We start from the raw sequence: 25,500 nt of genomic DNA on the forward strand, positions 1-25,500 counted from the left end.
AAAGTACAGGGAATAGTAAGTTTTTTTCCCCTCCTCTGGCAGATTTGACCCACAAATTGCTATAGGAAGAAAGTGTTAATTATATTAAAACATAGTTTGACAAAGTATTTAAAAAGAGAAAGGGAAAACATCACGCTTTTATTTTGGTGAATTAGCAACAAAGAAAAGGATTAGCATGGACGGGTACTTTTCAAAAATATATTTTTTTTCCTCTGGCTCCCGCTAGGGTGGAGGAAGTTGTCTCTGCTCAGAGACAGGGTGGAAGAGAGTGGAAGGACAAATGACTGAGAGGCGGCCCCCTCCCACTGGTGCGGGCGTGCGGGGGTCGGATGGGGGGCCGCGGAGGGGGGAGGTGGCCAGCAGGTGCCTGGGCTCCAGTCCCCTACCCCCACCCTCGTCTCCACCCTCACCCACACCCAGGGATTGGCCTCGCCCCCTGGCGGGCGAGCAGTAGGTGTCGAGGCACTGGGGTGGGGGGTGCAAACCCCGCGGGCAGCGGAAAAGAGGCCGTGGGGGGCCTCCCGGCCCCGGCACACACTGCGAGGCTGGCACCCGCCCGCACGCACACCCAGTCCGCAGCCCCGAGGAACATGTCCGCAGCCAGGGCGCGGAGCAGAGTCCCGGGCAGGATAACCAAGGGAGGGCGTGTGCTGTGGCGGCGGTGGCGGCGGCAGCGGCAGCGGAGCCGCTAGTCCCCTCCCTCCTGGGGGAGCAGCTGCCGCCGCCGCCGCCGCCGCCACCATCAGCTCGCGGGGCCCGGCCGGAGCTAGCCCGGCGAGCGGCGCGCGAGGGGGAGGGCGGGGGCGGGGAGGGGGGTGGGCGAAGGGGGCGGGAGGGCGTGGGGGGAGGGTCTCGCTCTCCCGACGACCAGAGCCCGAGAGGGAGACCCTGGCGGCGGCGGCGGCGCCTGACACTCGGCGCCTCCTGCCGTGCTCCGGGGCGGCATGTCCGAGGCTGGCGGGGCCGGGCCGGGCGGCTGCGGGGCAGGAGCCGGGGCAGGGGCCGGGCCCGGGGCGCTGCCCCCGCAGCCCGTGGCGCTGCCGCCCGCGCCCCCGCAGGGCTCCCCCTGCGCCGCTGCTGCCGGGGGCTCGGGCGCCTGCGGTCCGGCAACGGCAGTGGCTGCAGCGGGCACGGCCGAAGGACCGGGAGGCGGTGGCTCGGCCCGAATCGCCGTGAAGAAGGCGCAACTACGCTCCGCTCCGCGGGCCAAGAAACTGGAGAAACTCGGAGTGTACTCCGCCTGCAAGGTACACGCTCGCCGTTCTCGGACCGCGGATGGGTGCTAGGGGCCCAGCCCGCGGGACCCCCCTCCCCCTCCCGCTTCCACCTCCGCCTCCCGCCTTCTGCCTTCTGCCTCTCGCCTCCCGCCTGGGGCCGCTGCACCGCGGAAGTGCTCTTGTCGCCCGCGCCCAATTAGCTGCTTCTTGGATAAGAGTCCTGCTGGGTTTGAAGAAGGGGATCACTAAGACGGAGAGCCCTTCATCCCTTCCGCTTGAAAGGAGTAGCTTCGGAATCCGAGCTCCCGGGCTACTCTGGGGTTTTGTTGCTCTGTAGGAGCTCGCTGGAATCACTTTCGCGGGAGTGGAGTGGTGCTCTCCATGTCGTGGGCGACCCAGGGGCAGGGAAACATCTTTTGGGGGACTGAGTGGTCCCTTCTGCAGTCGATCCCTTCCCGTGTCCCACTGGGAGGAACTGGGTGCAAGGAGTCGGGGTGGAGAAGACTCCCGGACTCCTGGCGCTTTGGGAAAGCGAAGGGGAGGAACGCGCGGGGTGCGAAGGTGGGCAGAGCCCGAGGCGAGGGTCTTGTGGCGCCTGACGCCCTCGGCTGGGGGCGGAGGCGCTGCCGCGCGCAGTGACAGCCCTGTCATTATTGTATTATTACTTGTTTAGTTAAAACGCTGTCCCAGCTGCTCGAGGTGTAAACAGGATTTGGCAAGGTGACAGCCCAGCGCCGCGGACGCTACTGCTTGGTTTGAGGACACCCATTTCTTGCTACCCACTCTCCGTGCCAGTTTAGGCACCCTGTCATCCCCAGCTGCAGATCCAGATGTGGGGGCCGTGCTCCCGAGGTGGGAGGATTGCCCGAGGCCGCGGGGCAGGCTGGCCCTGCGCTGTCAGCAGCGGCTTTGTTTTGACAGGGTGACAGCTGAGGGGGGCGGGGACTTGGCCTTGTCAGCTCCTGCGGCCTGTGGCAGAGGCAGGAAAGAGACACACTCACACACACTCACACACCTCCCTGTATTCTTCCTGCCTGCTGCAAAGAGGGTCAAGTTCCCAGATTCCGGATTCCCAATTCCCACAACCAAGCTGCAGTGGCCACTTCTGAATTTTGACATAACTATTATTTATTCTACTGGAACATCTGGGTTATACTCTTCTTAGTACTTACAGGAGCTTCTTAGTCACAATGGAATGTCTGTGCTTGCTCTTTTTCCACACGGTATCCTCATGTTTATGTTGAGCACCTCTGTATCCTATACTGGTTCAATAAATATTTGTTGAGTGAATGTGGGATCTAGCCCAGTGCTCCTCAAACTTTAATGTGCATAGGAATCTCCTGGGGAAGCTGGTTAAAATGCTGATTCTGAATCAGGTGGTCTGAGGTGGAAGCTAAGAGTTTGCATTTCTGACAAACCCCCAGGTGGTACTACGCTCGTCCACAGGCCACATTCCGATTCAGACCTGCACAATATATTATTTGTCCCCTTTGAATTTAGCAGAAAAGACAGAAACAAATAATAATGCCGTGTGGTTATTTCTGAAGAAGGAATGCAAAAAAGATGCAGTGGGGAGTGTGCTTTTTGAAAGGTGCAAGCCCAGGAGTTGATCATGAAGGGCATTAGATGAATGAGAACAGGACACTGACTGTCGTAGGCAGAAGGGAGAGCTATGTACAGAATTAAGAACAAGGTCATGGGTTCAGGGCATACTGCTTGGGTGATGGGTACACCAAAATCTCACGGATCACCACTAAAGAATTTATGTAATCAAACACCACCTGTTCGCCCAAAACCTATGAAAAAAAAAAAAAGAGCAAGGTCAATTACTTGGTGGCCTTGGCGTTTTGCAGCCAAAGGGGGCTCATGCAGGAACTGTGTCAACTCAGTGTTTCTGTCCTGGCTTTATTTTAACATTTATTTATTGGGTTATCATTACCAGCACCTCTTAAAGACTTCCTGCTGCCTGCTGTAGCTTTAATATCTGAAAACTTTCCTGAAGTTTTGGTTTTGTCTAAAACCATGAGCATATGTGGCCTGCATTGGTATTTTTGATCTTTTCAAATTTCCATGGGTGAGATGTAGCACCACTTCCAAAGTTTGGGATTTGAGTGTTTTCTGGTCACTTTCATGACCAAACAAGAGAAAGAGAAAATTTATTTTAAGGCCTTTTTTTTTTTTTTTTGAAACAGGGTCTCACACTGCCTGCAGGCTGGAGTGCAGTGGCATGATTGTAGCTCACTGCAGACTCAATCTCCCTGGGCTCAGGTGATCCTCCTACATCAGCCTCCTGACTAGCTGGGACTACAGGCATACACCAGTACACTATTATTATTATTTTTTGTATTCTTTGTAGAGACAAGGTTTCACCTTGTTGCCCAGGCTGTTCTCGAACTCCTGAGCCCAAGCACTTTGCCCACCTTGGCTTCCCAAAGTGCTGGGATTATAGGCATGAGCCACCATGCCCGGCTGAAAGTGTTCATTTTAATGTGTCCATTCATTCAGTAAATATTTAGAGGGTTACCAACTGGGTGTCAGGCATTGTGCTAGGTGCTGGGCCTATGACACACAGAATTTGTCCTTCAGGAGTTACTTACTGTGTGTGTGCACAAGTGCATGTGTGTGCATGCATGTGTTGGGGCCTAGGGAGGAGGGCAGTGAACCAGAATTACAGAGACGTTCAGAAAAACTGCTTTCTTGGAGTACTTGCGGACCCAGAGCAGGACAATTCATAGACTGGGGCCCTGGTAGGGTGGGATTGCCTTCCTGGAGGAAGTGTCAGTGGCTGCTAAGAACTCTTGGCAGGGCAGAGTGGGGTGGGGTGAAGCTCCGTGTAGTGGAGAAACTGAAAGCAGTTCTGGAAGCTTGGAGGTGGGCCAACTCGAGCCAGACCTTTGTTGCCTAGGGCCACCTGGTTGGGGGTGAGGGGTGCGTGGCCAAGAGGGCACTGAGGAGTGCAGGAATCTTAACCTGGGGAGTGACACTATCTCAGATTTGCTTTTTTTAAAAAAAAGAAAAATTAACTGGGCTCGATTGGATACTAGGGAGGGTAAGAGAGCAGAATCTGTGGTTCTCTCTTGGCTTGTTTCTGCACTTAATATGAGCAAGTCCGAAAGGACAGATTGCTCTACCTTTGCCACAGGCCCCTTGGCAAGTTAGATTAGAGAGATTAGAGAATGAGGAGGGATCTAGAAAGAGATAAGGTAGTTTGCTGGGGGGCTTTTGAAAGAAAAACAGGTCCCAGGCCTGATATAAATCTGGCCTTTAAACTTCACAAACAAAACCAAAAAAGAAAGGAGCTAACTCAGCCAGGGTGACGTGCCACACCCCAGAGAAAAGAAAAAGGAAAAAAAAAAAAAAAAAAAAAAAAAAAAAGAAAGAAAAAAGAAAAGAAACAAACAAACTTGTTTTGCAGGATCCAGATCTTTGAACTGTGTCCTGGTAAAGGCTGCTTCAGAGTCATTTTGCTTATGTGTGGCACAGCCAGAGTGATCATTAAAAATGTAGATCTAGGCCAGGCGCAGTGGCTCATACCTGTAATGCCAGCACTTTAGGAGGCTGAGGCGGGAGGATCACTTGAGTCCAGGAGTTTGAGGCCAGCCTGGGTAATATAGTGAGACTTCGTCTCTACAAAAAATAAAAAAATTAGCCAGGAGTGGTGGCAGAGGTTGCAGTGAGCTGTGATTGCGCCACTGTACTCCAGCCTGGGTGACTGAGCGAGATTGTCTTAAAAAAAAAAAAAAAAAAAGTAGATCTGACCATGTTATACCCCAATTTCAGGCCCTATAATTTCTCTTTATTGCCGTCCACAAGGCCCTGCATGGCCCGGCTACTGCTGTCTGTGGCTCCTTTTCAAGGCTTCAGGCACATGGTTTCCTTTCACCTAGTAGGGGGTGAGGTGGGCTGAGGGGCTTTACACATGCTGTTCCCTGGGACTGGAAGCTCTTCTTTCCACACTTGAAAATTAGCTCCCAACCCTTCCTACAGAACTCAGATTCCTTGCCTTTCCTTTACCCTCCTGAGCAGCCTTCCCATTAGAAATTATCCAAATTGATCTGTACTCTTTCTGGTGCTTTTCTTATGATTTTTATGATTTGTACGATTATTTGATATGCATTTCGAATCTTAGATTCTTAGTGATGTGGTTATTGACTAAGCGAATGAACCAGAGAAGAGAAAGTGCAAGAAATGATTAGCTGTGATGATAGCAGTTGTGGAATAGTAACTTAATCACTTCTTGACAACTGAGTAGAGATTTGTCATATAGGACAGTTCTAGGTATCCCACAGATATTGATAGCATTGGGTTATTTATTTATTTATTTATTTATTGAGACAGGATCTTGCTCTGTCACCCCCGCAGGAGTACAGTGGTGTGATCTTGGTTCACTGCAGCCTATACCTCCCAGGCTCAAGTGATCCTTCCGCCTTAGCCTCCTGAGTAGCTGAGACCACAGGCATGCACCACCACACTCAGCTAATTTTTGTACTTTTTGGTAGAGATGGGGTTCTCCATGTTTGCCAGGCTGGTTTCAAACTCCTGGGCTCAAGTGGTCTGCCTGCCTCGACCTCCCAAAGTGCTGGGATTACAGGTGTGAGCCACCACACCTGGCATATTTATTTATTTATTTATTTTAGAGACAGAGTCTTGCTCTGTTGCCCAGGCTGGGGTGCACTGGCATGATCATAGCTCACTGCAGCCTTGAACCCCTTGACTCAGTTGATCCTCCCACCTCAGCCTCTTGGATAGCTGGGTCTACAGGCCTGCACCACCATGCCTGCTTGGGATTGGGTTTTTAATGTTATAAAAGAAACTTCAAGTGAATGCATGAGTAGGCCAAATCCCAGTCTTCTTGAATTAAAGCGTATCATCTACTAACCTCAAAAGAGAAACAAAACCCATTGACTAACCCTTCCTAAAGGAACAGGCCATTTATATTAATACATAAGGGGAGACAATAGGGTGTAGTGGTTAAGAACATGGGCTTCCGAGTTCAGACTAATCTGAGTTCAAATTTTGGGATATCCAGCTCTGCAACCTTGGATAAGGATTTCATTTAAGCCTTTATTTTCCTGTCTGTAAAGGAATGATGCTACCCCCCTCATGGCATAACAGTGAGGTTTTAAAATGGGCTGTATTAGACATCCAGCATGGTATGTTGCCCATGGCAAGCCCTCAGAAGGTAGGGGAGACACTGTTAACTTGGAAGTCGAGTAAGAGCAACAGACTCAGTCCTGAATCCACCCCAGCTCTGCCACTTGTGTGATCTTAGGCACAAGTCACTTAGTTTTTCTCTGAGCCTCAATGACTGCATGTATAAGGTGGTGATCATGACTTCAACCTTAAAAGTTAAAAGAAAAAAGTGTCCCCAGAATTCCTAGAACATAAAGATGCTAGGTTAATGCTGGCTAAACTGAATTGCCTGGTGCTTTACTCATATATCAGAGCCAGTGGCCACAAAGCATTTATGGAGAACCCAGTTGCATGGGTTCTGGGCAAGGTGCCACATTTAAGGAGTTTCATGGACACAGGACTATAAAATTAGTCTTAATTGAAAAAATAGGGCCAGGGCGTGGTGGCTCATGCCTGTAATCCCAGCAGTTTGGGTGGCCAAGGCAGACAGATTACTTGAGCTCCCGAGTTTGAGACCAGCCTGGGCAACATGGTGAAACCCTGTCTCTACAAAAATTAGCCGGGCATGGTGGTGCATGCCTGTAGTCCCCAGCTACTCAGGAGGTTGAGGTGGGAGGATGGCTTCAGCCCAGGAGACAGAAGTTGCAGTGAGCTGAGATCATGCCACTGCAGTAGACCTTGTCTCAAAATAATAATAATAATGATTTATAATCTAGAAGTAGCACTGGCTGTAGCATATACAGAGAGCGTAGGTGGATGTACCACCATAAAAGAAAAAGCATCCTCTGTTGGCTAGGGGCTGGTGGGTGGGGCACTAGAACAAGGCTTATAGTTGGAGAGCGCCCCCAACACCTTTGTATTTGTCAATCACTCCCCCAGAGAGCAAATGTCTTTTTCAATTGTCAGCATCTAGAGCAGTGGTTCTCACCAAGGAGCTATTTCACCTCCCAGGGGACATTTGACAATGTCTGGGACATTTTCAGTCTTTGCAGTTGGGAGGAGGGAATGCAGCTGGCAACTAGTGAGTGGGTCAGAAATGTTGCTATACATCCCACAATGCACAGGACAACTCCCCCCGCAAAGAACTTATCTGGTCCAGAATATTAATAGAATTAACAGAAGTTGAGAAAGCATGTTTTAGACAAATACCCTTGCAGCACAGAAAGAAAAAAAGTCAATGCTTTTTGTTTTGCCCTTTTTTTTTTTTTTTTTTTTTTTTGAGGCTTTTTTGAGGCAGGGTCTTACTCTGCTTCCCAGGCTAGAGTGCAGTGGGCTCAGGTGATTCTTCCACCCTAGTCTCCCAAGTAGCTGGGACACAGGTGCATGTCACCATGCCCGGCTAATTTTTGTAGTTTTTATAGAGATGTTTCGCCAACCTGGGTTTTGCCATGTTTAACAGGTTGGTCTTGAACTCCTGGGCTCAAGCAATTGGCCTGCCTTGGCCTTCCGAAGTGCTGGGATTACAGGCATGAACCACCACGCCTAGCCTAAACCAATGCTTTTAGTATGAATTTGACTAACACTTAAAATCTGAAAAATCTCACTTTGTGAATCATGGGCACATATTTTAAACAGTTTTATTGCGGTATAATTTATAGATCATAAAACTTGCCCACTGTAACTATGCAGTCAGCTGCTTTTGAATTAATGTATGTAGTTGTACATCCATCACCACAACCCAGTGTTACGACTTCTTCCATCCCCCAAGTTTCCTCTTGCCATGAGTACCTTTTTTTTTGGGAACGGAGTCTCACACTGTCACCCAGGCTGTGGTGGAGTGCAGTGGTGTGATCTCAGTTTACTGCAACCTCTGCCTCCTGGGTTCAAACAGTTCACCTGCCTCAGCCTCCCAAGTAGCTGGGATTACAGGCAAGTGCCACCATGCCGTGCTAATTTTTTTTGTATTTTTAGTAGAGACAGGGTTTCACCATGTTGGCCAGGCTGGTCTCAGACTCCTGACCTCAGGTGATCTGCCTGCCTGCGCCTCCTGAAGTGCTGGGACTACAGGCCTGAGCCACCACACAAGGCCCATGACTGCCTTTTTAAAGTGATATTTTGTATCAAATTGGTTGTTGGTTTGCAAACAGAAACTAAATTAGAAATATCTTTTTGGCAAGGCTTGGAATAGGCAATATTGTTACAGCAAAATACAAAACATGGAGGGAGGTGGATAAGATGTTGTTTTAAAAGATCAATCTTTAGCCACATAAGTTTATTGCATACAATTATATCCTGTGGTGACTTCTCTAAAATACAGTATCATAAAGCCAAGCATACAAAGGAAAAAATGTTTCATTTGGCAGGCACAATGCAAAAAGCCTGAGAGAAAGATGTCCAAGTTTAATTCTGTGTCCTCAGAAATTTTCAGGAAAGATGGAAATTCAAGCCTGCAAAGCCTTCAGATTGCAATTTGTAGTTTTATATAACCGAGAAAGTAGTTTACGGGGCAAAACAGCAAAATCTGCTGAGGACTGTTTTGTTTTAGGAAGTGTGTGCTTGCAAATAGTGATTTGTGATGTAGCACTGTTTAAGGTTTTTGTTTTGTTTTGTTTTTAAAAATCACCCGGCAGATTTAAACCCAGTTGCCTTGGTGTTAGCCAGATTTAATTCTGTGGTAGTTAGGTAAATCCATAGGGTCCCACCCTTCATAGTGACTGTAGAGGGTGAAATATACACTTTCCTGTAAGATGCCTGGGAGCAGTCAGCACATCTGCTTCTCAGCTGAATACTCCGTGTAGTGCCAATAAAATTAGGATTTTCAAGGCTCAGTGGCTTCTGATTTAGTCTGTCGTTAAGAGAAAAGTGGCTATTTGGGAAAAATTGTCAACAGTTGCCTACTCTTGCATGATACTTTTCTGCTGTGGTCATCTGATTCAAACGGGGAATTAGAACAGGCACATTGGCTACTTGCACATTTGGAGAGGAGGGGAATCCTTGCTTCCTTTCTTCTATGCTGGGTGCCCTTGGGCACCGCCCCCCTTTTCTTTTTTTGGAGACGGAGTCTTGCTCCGTCGCCAGTCTGGAGTGCAGTGGCATGCACTACAACCCCTGCCTCCCGGGTTAAAGTGATTCTCTCCTGCCTCAGCCTCCCCAGTAGCTGGGACTACAGGCGCGCGCCACCATGCCTGGCTAATTTTTGCATTTTTAGTAGAGACGGGGTTTCATCATGTTGGCCAGGATGGTCTCGCTCTCTTGGCCTCGTGATCCTCCCTCCTTGGCTTCCCAAAGTGCCAGGATTACAGGCATGAGCCACCACGCCCCACCGGGCAGCACCTTAACTGCCTAGTTTCAGTTTCCTCTTTGGTGAAGTAGGAGTCTAGGTGCCACCTCATTGACTTATTGTGAAGATTAAATACTTCAGCATATATGAAAGTTCTTGGAACCTAGGCATTCCACAAATGTCTATTTAATTTTATTTGTAAAAAACGTTCCATTGGTATTAGCAGTTTGTGTGTTTGCCAAAGTGTTATGTCTCACGTCATTTGATTCTTCTACCCAGGGTAAGTGGAAGGTAAGGGAGGTCATTTTACTAGCAGGGAGCTGAGACCCAAAGAGGTTAAGTGACTTCTTCAAGCTACAGTGGTTACTCAGGAAAGCGCCCGCCCAAGTAGATCCTCTTTCCTATGCACCATTTTGCCTCCTCTTCCAAAACTTTCGCATGGGGATGGAGGGAGTCGCTTTTCTTCCAAATGGTTTCCGGAGAGGATTACACTTGTTTTAGGCATTCTGCTATCATTTGAAATTGATTGTACTCCATTTGAGGGGTATGTTCAAAGGATTTTCTAGTCCATTGAACCTGTGCAGGCCATAGAGTAAACAAAATAAGTATTCTTTATTACTGGCCCAGGACAGACATATACATGCTCTTGATTGTTTTAAAGGTGACAATCAAGACTGGTCACTGTGCCGGCCCAGTAGAATTCCCTGTTGAAGGAAGATGAAAGCGATACCTACTCAGGCTATAGAAGGTGCCAAATGTGTCAGAAAGTTAAGAAATTGACTGTCTTGAAAAGTTTAGAAGTCCAGCTGGGCACTGTGGCTCCCCCTTGTAATCCCAGCATTTCGGGAGGCTGAGGCAGACAAATCACTTGAACTCAAGAGTTTGAGACCAGCCTGGGCAACACGGCGAGACCCAGTCTCTACTAAAAATACAAATATTAGCAGGGTGTGGTAGCTTGCGCCTGTAGTCCCAGCTACTCAGAAGGCTGATGTGGGAGGACGGCTTGAGCCTGGGAGGCGGAGGTTGCAGTGAGCTGAGATCACACCACTGCACTCTAGCCTGGGCAATGGAGTGAGACCGTGTCTCAAAAAAAAAAAAAAATTTAGAAGTCCCCCAACCAGTTTATGTAAGACTGTTCACACAACAGTATCTCAGCATGATAAAAAGGAGTCATTAAAAAACCCCGTCTCTACTAAAAATAGAAAAAATTAGCCGGGCGCAGTGGCGGGCGCCTGTAGTCCCAGCTCCTCGGGAGGCTGAGGCAGGAGAATGGCGTGAACCCGGGAGGCGGAGCTTGCAGTGAGCCGAGATTGCGCCACTGCACTCCAACCTGGGCGACAGAGCGAGACTCCGTCTCAAAAAAAAAAAAAAAAAAAAAAAAAAAAACTTTCAGTTGCATTATGCATAAAGGGCTCAAATCATGTTTACAGTGCAATTAATTTTTACATATGTATACATCTATGCAACTGCCACCTAGATGAAGCAGTAGGACATTTCCAGCATCTCAGAGGGTTATCTTGTGCCTCCTCCCCACTCCTGGTAATCCTTATTCTGACTTCTATTACCGGTGATTAGTTTTGTCTGTTCTTAAACTTTACATAAATTGAATCATATGGTATGAATTATTTGTGTCTGGGTTCTTTCACTCAACATTATGTATGTCAGATGCATCTGTATTGTTGCATATAGCAGTAGTTTGTAAAGACACATGTTTTTAAATTAAAAAATTAAAACATTGCCAGCAATTTTCAGGATGGAAGTCATTGGACGTGGACAACCTCATGGGATGAATCTTTAACTAAGCTTTTGAAAGAAAGGATGGGAATTTGATAGTCAAATTCAGAAGAACCCAGAATGGCAGAAATGTGGATAAGATATCAAGGAGGTGGCCGGGCATGGTGGCTCACACCTATAATCCCAGCACTTTGAGAGGCTGAGGTGGGCAGATCACTTGAGGCCAGAAGATCAAGACCAGCCTGGCCAACATGACAAAACCTTGTTTCTACTAAAATACAAAAATTAGCTGGGCATGGTGGCACACACTTATAGTCCCAGCTTCTTGGGAGGCTGAGGCATGAGAATGACTTGAACCCAGGAGGCAGAGGTTGCAGTCAGCCAAGATCACACCACTGTCCTGTAGCCTGGGTGACAGAGCGATACTCTGTCTCAAAAAAAAAAAAAAAAAAAAAAAAATCAAGGAGGGCTACTTGGCCACGTAGATATAGGTAAAGAATACGGAAAGGAAGAGAGGCAGAATGATGAGGAGATGGGTGCATGTGGGCTGATGATGTCACTGCTGGTGGTATGTCTAGCCTGCACGGCTCCTTCTCCCCTGGAGTCTGTATTGGTGAGTCCTTACTGGTAAATATTCATGTGAAATCCTGTTGCCACCTGTCCCTGGTTCTGGAAGATGACTAGAGTTGTTATACATTGTAGTCGGTGAGCCATGCAGAACCATACATGTTGAGAGTGATGGCAGCTTTCCTAAAAGGTTGACCAGAGCCCAGTGCATAAAGCTCCAGTGGGCAGTGCCACCTTTGTTATATGGGCCTAGTTGGTAGAGATGTTCCCGTGTTCTTTAGAACTACCTGCTGACGCCATTAAATGCCACCCTCTCCCCAGGAATGGCAGTGAGAAGCAAAGATTACTCTACAGCTCCACAAAGATTTTTCATAACAACTGTCCCTAAATTAGTCTTTTCTGTAATTGATATATTTAACCAAATGGGAATTTACTTGAAGATTGTGTGTTTGGACACGTGGGGTGTTATATCTGTTGCCATTTATTTATTCATTTAACATTAAATTCCATGGGCTGCTTTGGAAGATTTCTGCTCAAGTACCTCCTATTCAAACTTAAGATAATTTATCACCTAGTTATAATTGAAATGGAATCGAGTCCTTTATAATTTTGAATCACATTCATCTCTAACATCTAATTGTGCATGTGGTTACCTGCCGCTTTGCACACTTTTCTCTCCCATGTATCTCTTTATCTTGTCCTCAAAGCCTTATTCCAGTCTGTTCTTAAATGCCAGCTTCTCAGAGAAGCCTTCGTGACTCTCCGGTCTAAACTAGCAGCACCCCATCTATCACTCCGTAATCTTACCTTGTTTTGTTTTCCTTTACTGCACTTACTAATATTTGGAAATTGTATTTTAAAAAATGGTTTCTTGTCTGTTTGCCTTATGACAATAGAAGCTCCATGAAGCAGAGATTTGGGTTCATGGAGCCCGTAAAGCCTCAGCCCATGAGGGGTGACAAGTTGTATGGGGATTAAATTCCATTACATTTTCCATTAAATTCATATCCCAGGTGGATCATACCTTGCACATAGTAGGCACTTGATAAATATTTGTTAAATAAGTTGGTAATTTGATATTCACAGGCTTTGTGAGATTGGTGGAAAGGAAACTGTGTTGTAAAGATGGCCAGGCATGGCGGCTCATGCCTGTAATCCCAGCACTTTAGGAGGCTGAGGGGGTGATCCAGCCTGGGCTATGGAGAGAGACCCTGTCTCTTAAAGAAAAAAAAAAAAAAAAGAGAAAAAGAGGCTGGGCATGGTGGCTCATGCCTGTAATACCAGCACTTTAGGAGGCTGAAGTGGTGATCCAGCCTGGGCTATGGAGAGAGACCCTGTCTCTTAAAAAAAAAAAAGAAGAAAAAGAGCCTGGGCACAGTGGCTCATGCCTGTAATCCCAGCACTTTGGGAGGCCGAGGCAGTCGGATCACCTGAGGTCGGGAGTTTGAGACCAGGCTGGCCAACATAGTAAGACCCCATCTCTAATTTAAAAAACCATGAAAATTAGCTGGGTGCGGTGGTGGGTGCCTGTAATCCCAGCTATTTGGGAGGCTGAGGCAGGAGAATTGCTTGAACCCGGGAGGTGGAGGTTGTGATGAGCTGAGATCACACCACTGCACTCCAGCCTGGGTGACAAGAGCTAGACCCTGTCTTCAAAAAAGAAAGATGAGGAAACTAAGGTGCAGGGAGGTTTAGTAGCTAGCTTTGTGGTCTGCAGCAGGGCAGCCTCCAGCTGGGGTTGGAACAACATCTACTTATAGTTAAGTGTAGTTCCCCTTGGTTCATGGCAGACTTGATGACAAGCAACACTTATCTGATGGCGTGAACGTCTCCTACAAATCAAGCAAAGAGGAATCACCTATATTTTAATCCTCTCCAACCACTGTTTCCTCTTCTGCAAGTTACAGTTAAATTCTCAAGGCCAGGAATGGTGGCTCAAGCCTATTACAGGTGTGGGATCCTACTTTTGGGTGGCCAAGGTGAGCAGATTGCTTGAGCTCAAGGGTTTGAGACCAGCCTGGGCAACATAATGAGACCCCATCTCTATAAAAATACAAAAATTAGCTGGGCGTGGTGGCACGTGTCTATAGTCTTAGCTATTCGGGAGGCTGAGGCAGGAGGATCACTTGAGTCCAGGAGGTCGAGGCTGTGGTGAGCCATGAGTGTGACGCTGCACTCTAGCCTGAGTGACAGAGTGAGACCCTGTCTCAAAAAAACAAGACAAAATGAAAAAACTCACAAAGGTATCATGAGTGTTAATGAGATCAGTGAGTTAAAAGCTACAAAGTGAGACAAAGTTTTAACATATAATCTAGAAGTCTGTACAGTATTAGTAAACTTAAAAAAAATCAATTGTATATGAAGGCATTCTTTAAACTACTATTTATATTTTTTGCTACTTTGTGGCCCACTTTAAAGTCTACAGTAGACTTTCTTTATTCTTTTACTGTTTAGGCTTATGATTTATTTATTTTTATTTTATTTTATTTTTTGAGACGGAGTCTCACTCTGTAGCTCAGGCTGGAGTGCAGTGGCATTATCTCAGCTCACCGTAACTTCCACCTCCAGATTCAACTTATTCTCCTGCCTCATTCTCCTGAGTAGCTGAGATTACAGGCATGTACCACCACACCTAGCTAATTTTTGTATTTTTAATAGAGATGGGGTCTCGCCATGTTGGCCAGGCTGGTCTCAAACTCCTAACCTCAAGTGATCCACCCGCCTCGGCCTCCCAAAGTGCTGGGATTACAGGCATGAGCCATTGTGCCTGGCTTTAGGCTTGTTTTTGTTTTTGTTTTTTGTTTTTTTTGAGATGGAGTCTCACTCTGTCGCCCAGGCTGGAGTGCAGTGGTGCGATCTTGGCTCACTGCGACCTCCACCTCCCGGGTTCAAGCTATTCTCTGCCTCAGACTCCTGAGTAACTGGGATTACAGGGGCCCACCACCATGCCTGGCTAATTTTTGTATCTTTAGTAGAGACGGGGTTTTACCATCTTGGCCAGGTTGGTCTTGAATTCCTGACCTTGTGATCCACCCACTTTGGCCTCCAAAGTGCTGGTATTACAGGTGTGAAGGAGATGGATGCATTTATTTTGGAAAAAAAGTGTGAATAATGTCTCTAATGATCCACTTGGAACAATACATCACTTAATCTCAGGAAGAGGCTTAGGGTAATCTTGTCAGTGTATGGGGTTGTATGGGGTTGCTTCCATTAAATTCCGTGCCATCCTAATCAGTCCCCATGCATTGCATACTCTTGGCTTGTGCAGCCTTTTGCGAGGTTTGTGTGGTATGCAGGAGGTTCCAGAAGTACGAGGATGAGACCTGAGTAATATCATAGTGATTGATGGTGGCAGTGCCAATTTGCATCAGCTCTGACAAGCTGGTGTTGAAACTAGATGGCAGAATGCCAAAGACGCCGAGGTCAGCATACTTTGAAATAACGAAGTGAGTCATGTAACTCAGGATTTGCACATACTCACAGGACTACCTGACTCATCCCACCTCTGAAGGAACACATCTGTGAGCCCCGGTTAGGGGCCTGTGGCCACTTCTCTGCTACATGTGCAAAAGGAAGCAAAAGCCACAAGGAGCCCTTTTCTTGTTGAGGAGACAGATAAGGAGTGAAAGAAAAATTAAAATGAATAATCAAGCATGAAGTCAATGCAGGGAGAAACCATCATGAGCTAGGGGCAGGTGAAAGGGTGGGAGAGAGGCCCAGCCCAGGTGGAGGGAATAGCGTAAAACCGAGCAGAGAAGCAAAACTGATGTGAGCCAGACATGACACTAGTTTAGAACATGAACCTGGGCACCAGACTGCCTGGGTTTGAACCCTGATGTGTGACTATAGGGAGGTGACTTATGCTTTACAAGCCTCAGATTTCGCAGCTGTAATATGGAGACAGTGATATATGTCAACTTTTTCCGTTCACTCAACAAATTGTTATTTAATGTGCCAGGTGTTGATTTAGTTGCTGGTGATACAGTGACAGATGGGTCCTTATTCTTGCAGAGCTTGCTTTCTGGTAGCAGAAGCAGACAATAAGCCAGAAAGTAACAGAAAGTAGTAAGTGCCTCGCAGAGAATGAAAACAGATAATTAAATGAGAGTGCCTGGGGAATTCCTCTAGATACATGCCCAGGAAAGCCCTTCTGCAGAAGGGACACGGACTGAGGCCTGCATGTCAAGAAGTGAGGAAGAGGGTGCCGTGCAAAGACTCTGGGGCCAGAAGTGGCTTGGTGTGTGTGACGCCTGTCAGGAGACCTGTGTGGAGGTGGGTGGGGTGGGGGGCATGAGTGTAGGAGATTAGGTGGAAGGGAGAAATGGGGTCCAGATTGCCAACATAGAATTTCTACACAGTGATGTCAAGATCTTTAATTCTGATAAGTTTCAACAAATATATATCAAGACACAGAACTTTTCATCTCCCTAGAAAATTTCCGCCTGCTCCTTGCCGTTCAGATCTCTCTCCCACAGAAGGAACCACTGATCTGATTTGTGTCACTTTAAGTTAGTTTAGCTATTTTTCATATAAATGTTACCACATAGTACATACTGTTCTTTCACTCAGTATATTTTTGAGATTAATCCCTGTTGTTGGATGCGTCGATAGTTAATTTCTGTTTATTACTGAGGAGTATTCTGCTGTATGGACATACTAGTTTGTTTATCTGTTGACTTGTTAGGGACATCTGGGCTGTTTCCAGTGAATTCAAATTAGATTTCCGGTTTGAAGTGACCCCTCTGCCTGCTCTGAGAATAATGAAGTATATGAGAGAAACAGTAGATAAAGAAGGCCAGTTGGAAGTTATCGTAGTCTAGGTATGAGTAGATGGTGTCTTGGGCTAGGGTAGTAGGAATGGAGGGGTGAGAATTAGTTTGGGCTATATTGTGAGGGTAGAGGCAACAGGACTTAATTTGTTACGGGGGAGGGAGTGATGAAAAGACAGAAATGAAGGATAATGTCTAGGTTTTTGGCCTGAGCAACTGAATGGATGTAGTTCCATTTACCAAGATAGAGAATACCATAGGAGAAGCAGGTTTGGGTAAGAATAAAGAGTTCTTTGTTGGAGGTGATACATTAGATAAGTCTGTTAATAGAAAAATGCTGTTTTGATGATAAAATGAAATAATGTATTTAGCAACTTGATATAGCATCTGGAACATTCAGAATGCCGCATAGATGTCAGTTACTATTACAATCAAAACAATGCTAAATAACTTGGAGGAAAAGAGAAATACGGGCAAAGAGAAACTGGGAAATAGGGTCTGCTAGGTTAGGAAGAAATGAGTTGATAGAAAGTCTTGAATCTCAGGTAGAAAATTTTGAACTGAATCCATTTGGTAATAGTGTCCTTGCCCTTTAAGAAGGAGGAGGCACAAGGTATTTTAGAATGCCACAGAGGAGTTCTAGGTTTTGGTGTTGGCTCCTTGTCCTTTGCCAGCTGGGTGAACTCAGGCAAGCCACACCCCTTCTCTAAGCTTTGAATTACTTGTCCTACAGGGTTGCTGGGAGGGGAACATGACATGATTTGGACTGCAATTGCCTTGGAAAGTAGCAAACACAAATGCTTGACGTTCTTAAGTGGTATTTTAGAGTAGAGTGATGTGAACTGGTATTAGGAGGAAGGTTGAGAGTGGGAATGTATTGGAAGAGGGGAGGAAGTATTTCTTTTAGTTGGCTGATAAGGGCCTGAACTGGGGCCCTGGCAATGAGAATGGACAAGGTATAGATCTGACAAAGTTTGAAAGAAGAATCAGTTGGCCTGGATGAGGGCATTGAGTGCAGATTAACTTTAGGAGCTGGGAGAAGGACAGTGCCAACAAAGGGAATACAAAGGGAATAGGGTAGTTGAAAAGGGATAATTGGGATGGAGGGCAAGCCTTTTTATAAAACTTACTGGGCAGAAATGCTGGATGCAGGCAGTTAGAAATGAGGGCTGGAAGTTCTGCTTTACAGGTTGGGCTGGTTATGTGGATGTGAGAGTCGTCATCTCAGATAATGACTGATACCATGAGAACGTGAGCTATCCAAGGAAACAACATATAAGGCACTATTTATTTTGCTCATCCTGGTTGATTTGGTGCCAAAACAACAGGCGGGAAGAGTGAAAAATTCTGTTAGTCAGCTGGTTGTCTGAACTGCTCAATGTTAGCCCAGCAGTTTGACAGATCTTTCCACTGTGTCGAGGTCTAAGTTGACTCCTCTGGCATTTTGACAGATAATTTCTGATAAATTCTGTGTGTGTGTATTAAATGGAAAGAAATTGTCTTGGATTTAGCATTCCAGGGTACTAGTTTCTAGGCCCCAGTGTCACTCAGGACCTTCTGAGGCCCTTCCAGGGGTGAGGCATGCTTAGGTTTGCTCCTGGAGAGGTCACTTAGATGTAATGAAGGGTCTGGCCAACCCCTAGGCTATTTGGTAGCCACTGGAGCCATTCCAGCATCTTCAGAGAGCCAGCCAAGGGGGTTCCAGACCTTTCTGTCAGCGGGGCCTAATTATAATATTTAGCAAAGGGAGGGCAGTTTCTTATTCAACTCCAGCATAAACACAAGGATTTCTTCCAGACAGGGATGTCATGAATATTTTCTGTTGATTTGATTTTGGAGGAACCATGGAGAGCATAGATGAGAATTTGAATGAGGTGTTTATTTATACCTGGGTTGTTTTGTCTTGGGTCATTTCCTCATGACATGCTTTCCACTCTCCTTCTGTAGCCTTGACCACTCTTTAATATTTGTTTTTTTGATTCCCTGTGGCTTTACAGACCAAAATGGCACTCTAAATTAAGGTATTCAGCCAGGTGCAGTGGCTCACGTCTGTGATCTCAGCACTTTGGGAGGCCGAGGCAGGCAGATCACCTGAGGTCAGGAGTTCAAGACCAGCCTGGCCAACATGGTGAAACCCTGTCTCTACTAAAAATACAAAAATTAGCTGGGCGTGTTGGCAGGTACTTGTAATCCCAGCTACTCGGGAGGCTGAGGCAGGAGAATTGATTGAACCTGGGAGGCAGACATTGCAGTGGGCCAAGATTGCACCACTGCACCGCAGCCTGGGCAACAGAGCGAGACCCTGTCTCAAAAAAAAAAAAAAAAAAAGGTTTTCAGAGATGCTTCTGATAGTGAATTACCTAACTAGTTATCTTTTCTCTCTTACAATTCTATTTCTATCTCAATTCCAGGCAATTTTGTTCTCCTGAGGGAACCCCGACCCCCACCTGGTACACTTTCCTCTTTTCACTTGTGTCAGATTTTTAAAGTTCCCATAGTTTAAAAATCCCAGCTTGAAGTCATAGCATTATGGAATCTTCTGCTGGCCTTCTATGTGCAACTGTGTGAACTGGAAGGATTGTCTCACAGTGGAGGAAGAAAAAGGGCTTATGTCCCAGGGAGGATTACTGAACCATGTAATCTGTATATGAAAAGCTAAAGTTAATTCAGGGAGAAGAGAAAGGTGTTTCTGACGTCAAACCATCTTTATCTCTTCAAATCTTTGCTACTCAAAGAGTGGAGTTCACCCAGGAACTTTTAGAAATGTAGAATCTCAGGTTCCACCCTACACCCACTGAATCTTAATCTTCAATTTTTTTTTTTTTTTTTTGAGACAGAGTCTCGCTCTGTCGCCCAGGCTGGAGTGCAGTGGCCAGATCTCAGCTCACTGCAAGCTCCGCCTCCCGGGTTCACCCCATTCTCCTGCCTCAGCCTCCCGAGTAGCTGGGACTACAGGCGCCTGCCACCTCGCCTGGCTAGTTTTTTTTTTTTTTTTGTATTTTTAGTAGAGACGGGGTTTCACCGTGTCAGCCAGGATGGTCTCGATCTCCTGACCTCGTGATCCGCCCATCTCCGCCTCCCAAAGTGCTGGGATTACAGGCTTGAGCCACCGCGCCCGGCCTTAATCTTCATTTTGATGAGATCACTAGGTGATTCCTGAGCAGATTGGAGTTTGAGAAGCACTACTCCAAATTACATCAGCGTAATTCAAACTACTCATTTCCAAAGAGAAAACTTTTGGCAATCCCAGCTGCTTACAGTGGACTCCAGGTGTGTTTTTGAAAAATATAATTAAAATGTCTTGCTGGGTGTGTGGCTCACACCTGTAATCCCAGCACTTTGGGAGACTGAAGTGGGTAGATCACTTGAGGTCAGGAGTTTGAGACCAGCCTGGCCAACATGGTGAAACCCCTTCTCTACTAAAAATACAAAAATTAGCCAGGCGTGGTGGCGTGCGTCAGTTAGCCCCAGCTACTCGGGAGGCTGAGGCAGGAGAATTGCTTGAACCTGGGAGGTGGAGGTTGCAAGGAGCTAAGATCATCATGCTACTCTACTCCAGCCTGGGTGACAGAGACTCTGTCTCCACAAAAAACCCAACCCAACCAAACAAAAATATCTTTTTCAAATACATGTACACATGTGGAAACTCAAACAGTTGGCAATGGTAGCAAATGAAATTGAGATTTTAAATCCTATCACCACAATCTTCCCCATTGTCTGTCTCACTCCTTATTCCCTTTTAATAACCATTTCCAGAAACTCTTAGTCTCCTTCCCCACCCTTAGGCTCTGTCTTACATGTTACATGGCAGTTTTGTTTTTCATTTTTTTTTTTGAAATGGAGTCTTGCTCTGTTGCCCAGGCTGGAGTGCAGTGGCACAATCTCTGCTCACTGCAACCTCCACCTCCCAGGTTCAAGTAATTCTGTTCCTCAGCCTCCCGAGTAGCTGGAATTACAAGTACGCCCCACGATGCCTGGGTACTTTATTTTATTTTATTTTATTTTATTTTATTTTTTGAGACGGAGTCTTGCCCTGTCGCCCAGGCTGGAGTGCAGTGGCCGGATCTCGGCTCACTGCAAGCTCCGCCTCCCAGGTTTATGCCATTCTCCTGCCTCAGCCTCCCGAGTAGCTGGGACTACAGATGCTCGCCACCTCGTCCTGCTATTTTTTTGTATTTTTTACTAGAGACGGGGTTTCACCGGGTTAGCCAGGATGGTCTTGATCTCCTGACCTCGTGATCCGCCCGTCTCGGCCTCCCAAAGTGCTGGGATTACAGGCTTGAGCCACCGCGCCCGGCCCTTTTTTGTATTTTTTAGTAGAGATGGGGTTTCACCATGTTGACCAGGCTGGTCTTGAACTCCTGACCTCAAGAAATCCGCCTGCCTTGGCCTCCTGAAGTGCTGGGATTACAGGCATGAGCCACCGCATCCAGCCTGTATGGTAGTTTTAGGAAGGGAACTAGAATAACTATGTAGAGATTCACTTTAATTAGTTAATTAATTTAGAGATAGGATCCTGCTTTGTCACCCTGGCTGGAGTACGTACAGTGGCAGGATCGTAGCTCACTGTAGCCTCTAACTCCTGGGCACGAGTGATTCTCCTGCCTCAGCCTTCTAAATAGCTGGGATTACAGGTGTGAGCCACCATGCCTGGGTAATTTTTATTTTTATTTTTTGTAGAGATGGGGCCTGGCTGTGTTTCCCAGGCTGGTCTCCAACTCTTGACCTCAAGTGATTCTCCCACCCTGGCCTCTCAAAGGGTTGGCATTACAAGCCTGAGCCACCACACCCAGCCCAAAGATTCATTTAGATTTCAGTTTGGCTCTAATGAATTTGTGAAAAGACCAGAAAGTTGGGCTTACTTGCTGAAGTAGAGAATCCCAAAATGAATACCAGCAACACCAGTCTTTATTATTAGCAAGTTTTAATTGTTTCAAACTCTCCATTAATTTCAAAAACAGGGCATCCTACTTAATGACTCACTTGTCTTGTCCTTTGCTATTTATCTTTTGCCAAGTCAGATTCTGACAGTGAAGGAAGGACCATATAAAGAGTGTAGCTTCTTTTCCTTTTTTAGATCTGAAAAGGACTAGGTTTGGACAGAGGAGACGACCCCCATGTGCTGGTCCTATTAAAACAATTTTGTTTTAAGTTGTAAGTGTATCTGTCTTACTAAAGGTTCCTTAATTTGTGAGGAGAAAATAAGCCCCAATTCTGCGATGCACTTTGGGGAAACTTTTCAGAATACCTATCTTTGAAGTGATAGTTACGATCAGTTCTTGCCTTTTAAAATACAACTTTATTGAGTTATAATTTAGGTACCATGATATTCTCTAGTTTTAAGTGTACAATTCAATGATTTTTAAGAAATTGACAAGTTGTGCAATCATCACCACAATCTACCTTTTAGAAGGTTTCCATCACCTCCAAAAGATCCTTGGGTCCATTTACAGTTAACCCTGTTCCTACCCCCAACCCCGGATGGCCACTAATCTTTCTGTCTCTATAAATTTGCCTTTTCTGGATAGTCATGTAAATGGAAGTATACAGTATGTGGCCTTTTATGACTGGATTCTTATGCTGAGTGTATTGTGTTAGAGATACATCCATGTTGTAGCATATGTCAGCACTTCTTTATTTTTCATTGCAAGTAATAATCTGTTATATGGCTAGAAGACGTTTTGCTTATGTGTTAACTAATTGGTGGGCATTTAGATTATTTCTGCCTTTTGGCTATCATGAATAATGTTGCTGAGGCATCTGCATGCAAGTCTTAGTATGGATATATTTCTGTTTCTCTTGGGTAGATACTTAGGAGTGGATTTGCTGGGTCATGTGGTAAATTTATGTTTAACTTTTTGAAAAAATTGTTGTTTCTTTAAAAAACTGTGGGCCGGGCACGGTGGCTCACGCCTGTAATCTCAGTACTTTGGGAGGCCGAGGCAGGCAGATCACCTGAGGTCGGGAGTTTGAGACCAACCTGACCAACAGGGAGAAACTCTGTCTCTACTAAAAATACAAAATTAGCTGGGCGTGGTGGTGCGTGCCTGTAATCCCAGCTACTGGGGAGGCTGAGGCAGGAGAATCACTTAAACCCAGGAGGTGGAGGTTGCAGTGAGCCGAGATCACGCCATTGCACTCCAGCCTGGGCAACAAGAGAGAAACTCTGTCTCAAAAATAAATAAATAAATAAAACCCCTGTGGTAATGCTGGGCATGGTGGCTCATGCCTGTAATCTTAGTACTTTGGGAGGCTGAGGTGAGGTGGGAAGATCACTTGAGCCCAGGAGTTTGAGACCAGCATGAGTCACATAGTAAGACCCTGTCTCTACTGAAAAATGAAAATTAAAAATAAAATTAAAAAATTATCCAGGTGTAGTGGTACATGTCTGTGGTCCTGTCTACTCAGTAGGCTGAGGTTGGAGGATTGCTTGAACCCAGGAGGTTGAGGCTGTAATAAGCTGTGATTATGCCACTGCACTCCTGGGCAACAGAGTGAGACCCTGTCTCAAAACAACAAAAACAACAACAAAACTGTGGTAAAATATACATGATATAAAGTTTACCATCTGAACTATTTTTTTTTTTTTTTTTTTTTTTTTGAGACGGAGTCTTGCTATGTCGCCCAGGCTGGAGTGCAGTGGCGGGATCTCGGCTCACTGCAAGCTCCGCCTCCCGGGTTCACGCCATTCTCCTGCCTCAGCCTCCCGAGTAGCTGGGACTACAGGCGTCCGCCACCAAGCCCGGCTAATTTTTTGTATTTTTTTAGTAGAGACGGGGGTTTCACCGTGTTAGCCAGGATGGTCTCGATCTCCTGACCTCGTGATCCGACCATCTCGGCCTCCCAAAGTGCTGGGATTACAGGCTTGAGCCACCGCGCCCGGCCCATCTGAACTATTTTTAAGTGTCTCGTTCATTGGTATTAAGACATTCACATGATTGTGCAATCATCACCACCATCCATCCACAGAACACTTTTCAGCTTGCAAAACTGAAACTCTGTGTTCTTTAAACGGTAACTCCCTCTTCCTTCCTCCAACCCCTCGGCAACCACCATTCCTGTCTCTATGAATTTGGCTACCATAGACACCTTATCTAAGTGGAATCATACAGTATTTGCCATTTTGTGACTATTTTACTTAGCATAACATCCTCAAGTTTCATTCAAGTTGTGGCACGTGTCAGAGTTGCTTTTCTTTTTAAGGTTATGTAATAGCCCTTTGAATGTATATACTATGTTTTATTCATCTCTCAAGGGATGCTGGGGTTGCTTGCACCTCTTTGCTATTGTGCTTAATAATGATGCTGGAACATGGGTGTCCAAATATTTCTTTGACTTCCTACTTTCAATTCTTCTGGGTATATACCCAGAAGTGGAATTGCTGCCTCATATGGTAATTCCATTTCTAATAGTTTGAGGAACTGTCATACGGTTTTCCATAGCAGCCGTACCATTTTACATTTTCAGCAGAAACATTCAAGGTTTTTCAATTTCTCTACATCCTCTCCAACACTGTTTTCTGTTTTTTGTAGTAGCCATGTTAATGGGAGTGAGGTGGTATTTCATTGCCGTTTTAATTTGCATTTTCATATATATATATATGAAATATTTTATATATATATATATATATAAGATGTAGTTTTGCTTAGTCGCCCAGGCTGGAGTGCAGTGGTATGATCTCGGCTCATTGTAACGTCCGCCTCCCGGGTTCAAGTGATTCTCCTGCCTCAGCTTCCCAAGTAGCTGGGATTACAGGCATGCACCGCCGTGCCCAGCCAAATTTTGTATTTTTAGTAGAGACGGGGTTTCGCCTTGTTGGCCAGACTGGTCTTGAACTCCTGACCTCAGATGATCCACCTGCCTCAGCCTCTCAAAGTATTGGGATTACAGGTGTGAGCCACCGTGCCTGGCCCATTTTTGTAATTATTGATGATGTTGAACATCTTTTCATGTGTTTATTGACCATTTATATATCTTTCAAGTTTTAAGTTTCAAGTTTCATTCACGTGCCACAACTTGAATGAAACTTGAGAGAGACACTTCTTTGGAGAAGTGTCTGCTCAAGTCCTTTGCCCATTTTAAAATTTTGTTGTTATTGTGGTTGTTGAGTTGTAGGCATTCTTTATATATTCTGAATATTAACCCCTTATCAAATATATGGTTTGCAAATATTTTCTCACATTCTCTGGGTTGCCTCTTCACTCTGTTGTGTATGTCTTTTGGTGCACAGAAATTTAAAGTTTTTACTAATTCCAGTTTATCTGTTTTTCTTTTGTTCCCTGTGTTTTTGTTATTTGAAACAGCATCTTGCCCTGTTGCCCAGGCTGGAGTGCAGTGGCACAATCATGGCCTGTTGCTGCCTCGAACTCCTAGGCTTAAGGGATGCCCGCCTCAGCGACTTGAGTGACTGTGACTACAGCATGCACCACTATGTCCAGCTAATTTTTAAAATTCTTGTAGAGATGGAGTCTTGTTTGTTGCCCAGGCTGGTCTTGAACTCCTGACCTTCCCAAAGTGCTGGTATTATACATGTGAGCCACCACACCTGGCCGCCTGTGCTTTTGATGTTACATCCAAGACACCTTTGCCTAATGTAGTATCATGAAGTTTTTTTCTGTATTTTCTTTTAAGATATTCTTTTTTTTTTTTTTCTTTTGAGACGGGGATCTCACCCTGTTGCCCAGGCTGGAATGCAGTGGTGCAATCTCACCTTACAGCAGCTTCTGAGTAGGCCCTTGTTTTTTTTTTTGAGATGGTTGCTCTGTCGCCCAGGCTGGAGTGTAGTGGCGCAATCTCAGCTCACTGCAACCTCTGCCTCCTGGGTTCAAGCAATTCTCCTGCCTCAGCCTCCCAAGTAGCT

At 45.9% G+C, this 25,500-nt stretch overlaps 1 protein-coding gene across 2 annotated transcripts in view; it reads left to right on the forward strand.

Moving 5' to 3' along the window:
- The first annotated feature begins 848 nt into the window (after positions 1-848).
- The window catches only part of KAT2B (lysine acetyltransferase 2B), a 116,289-nt gene continuing 91,637 nt past the window's right edge, over positions 849-25,500 (forward strand). For both annotated transcript variants that reach the window (XM_008009267.3, XM_008009268.3), the window contains exon 1: positions 849-1,247. In XM_008009267.3, coding sequence (XP_008007458.1) covers positions 945-1,247 — 303 coding nt within the window. In that variant the 5' untranslated portion in view covers positions 849-944. The remainder of the gene's footprint in view (positions 1,248-25,500) is intronic.

This window comes from Chlorocebus sabaeus, chromosome 15 (assembly GCF_047675955.1).
Source record: "Chlorocebus sabaeus isolate Y175 chromosome 15, mChlSab1.0.hap1, whole genome shotgun sequence".
NCBI lineage: Eukaryota > Metazoa > Chordata > Mammalia > Primates > Cercopithecidae > Chlorocebus > Chlorocebus sabaeus.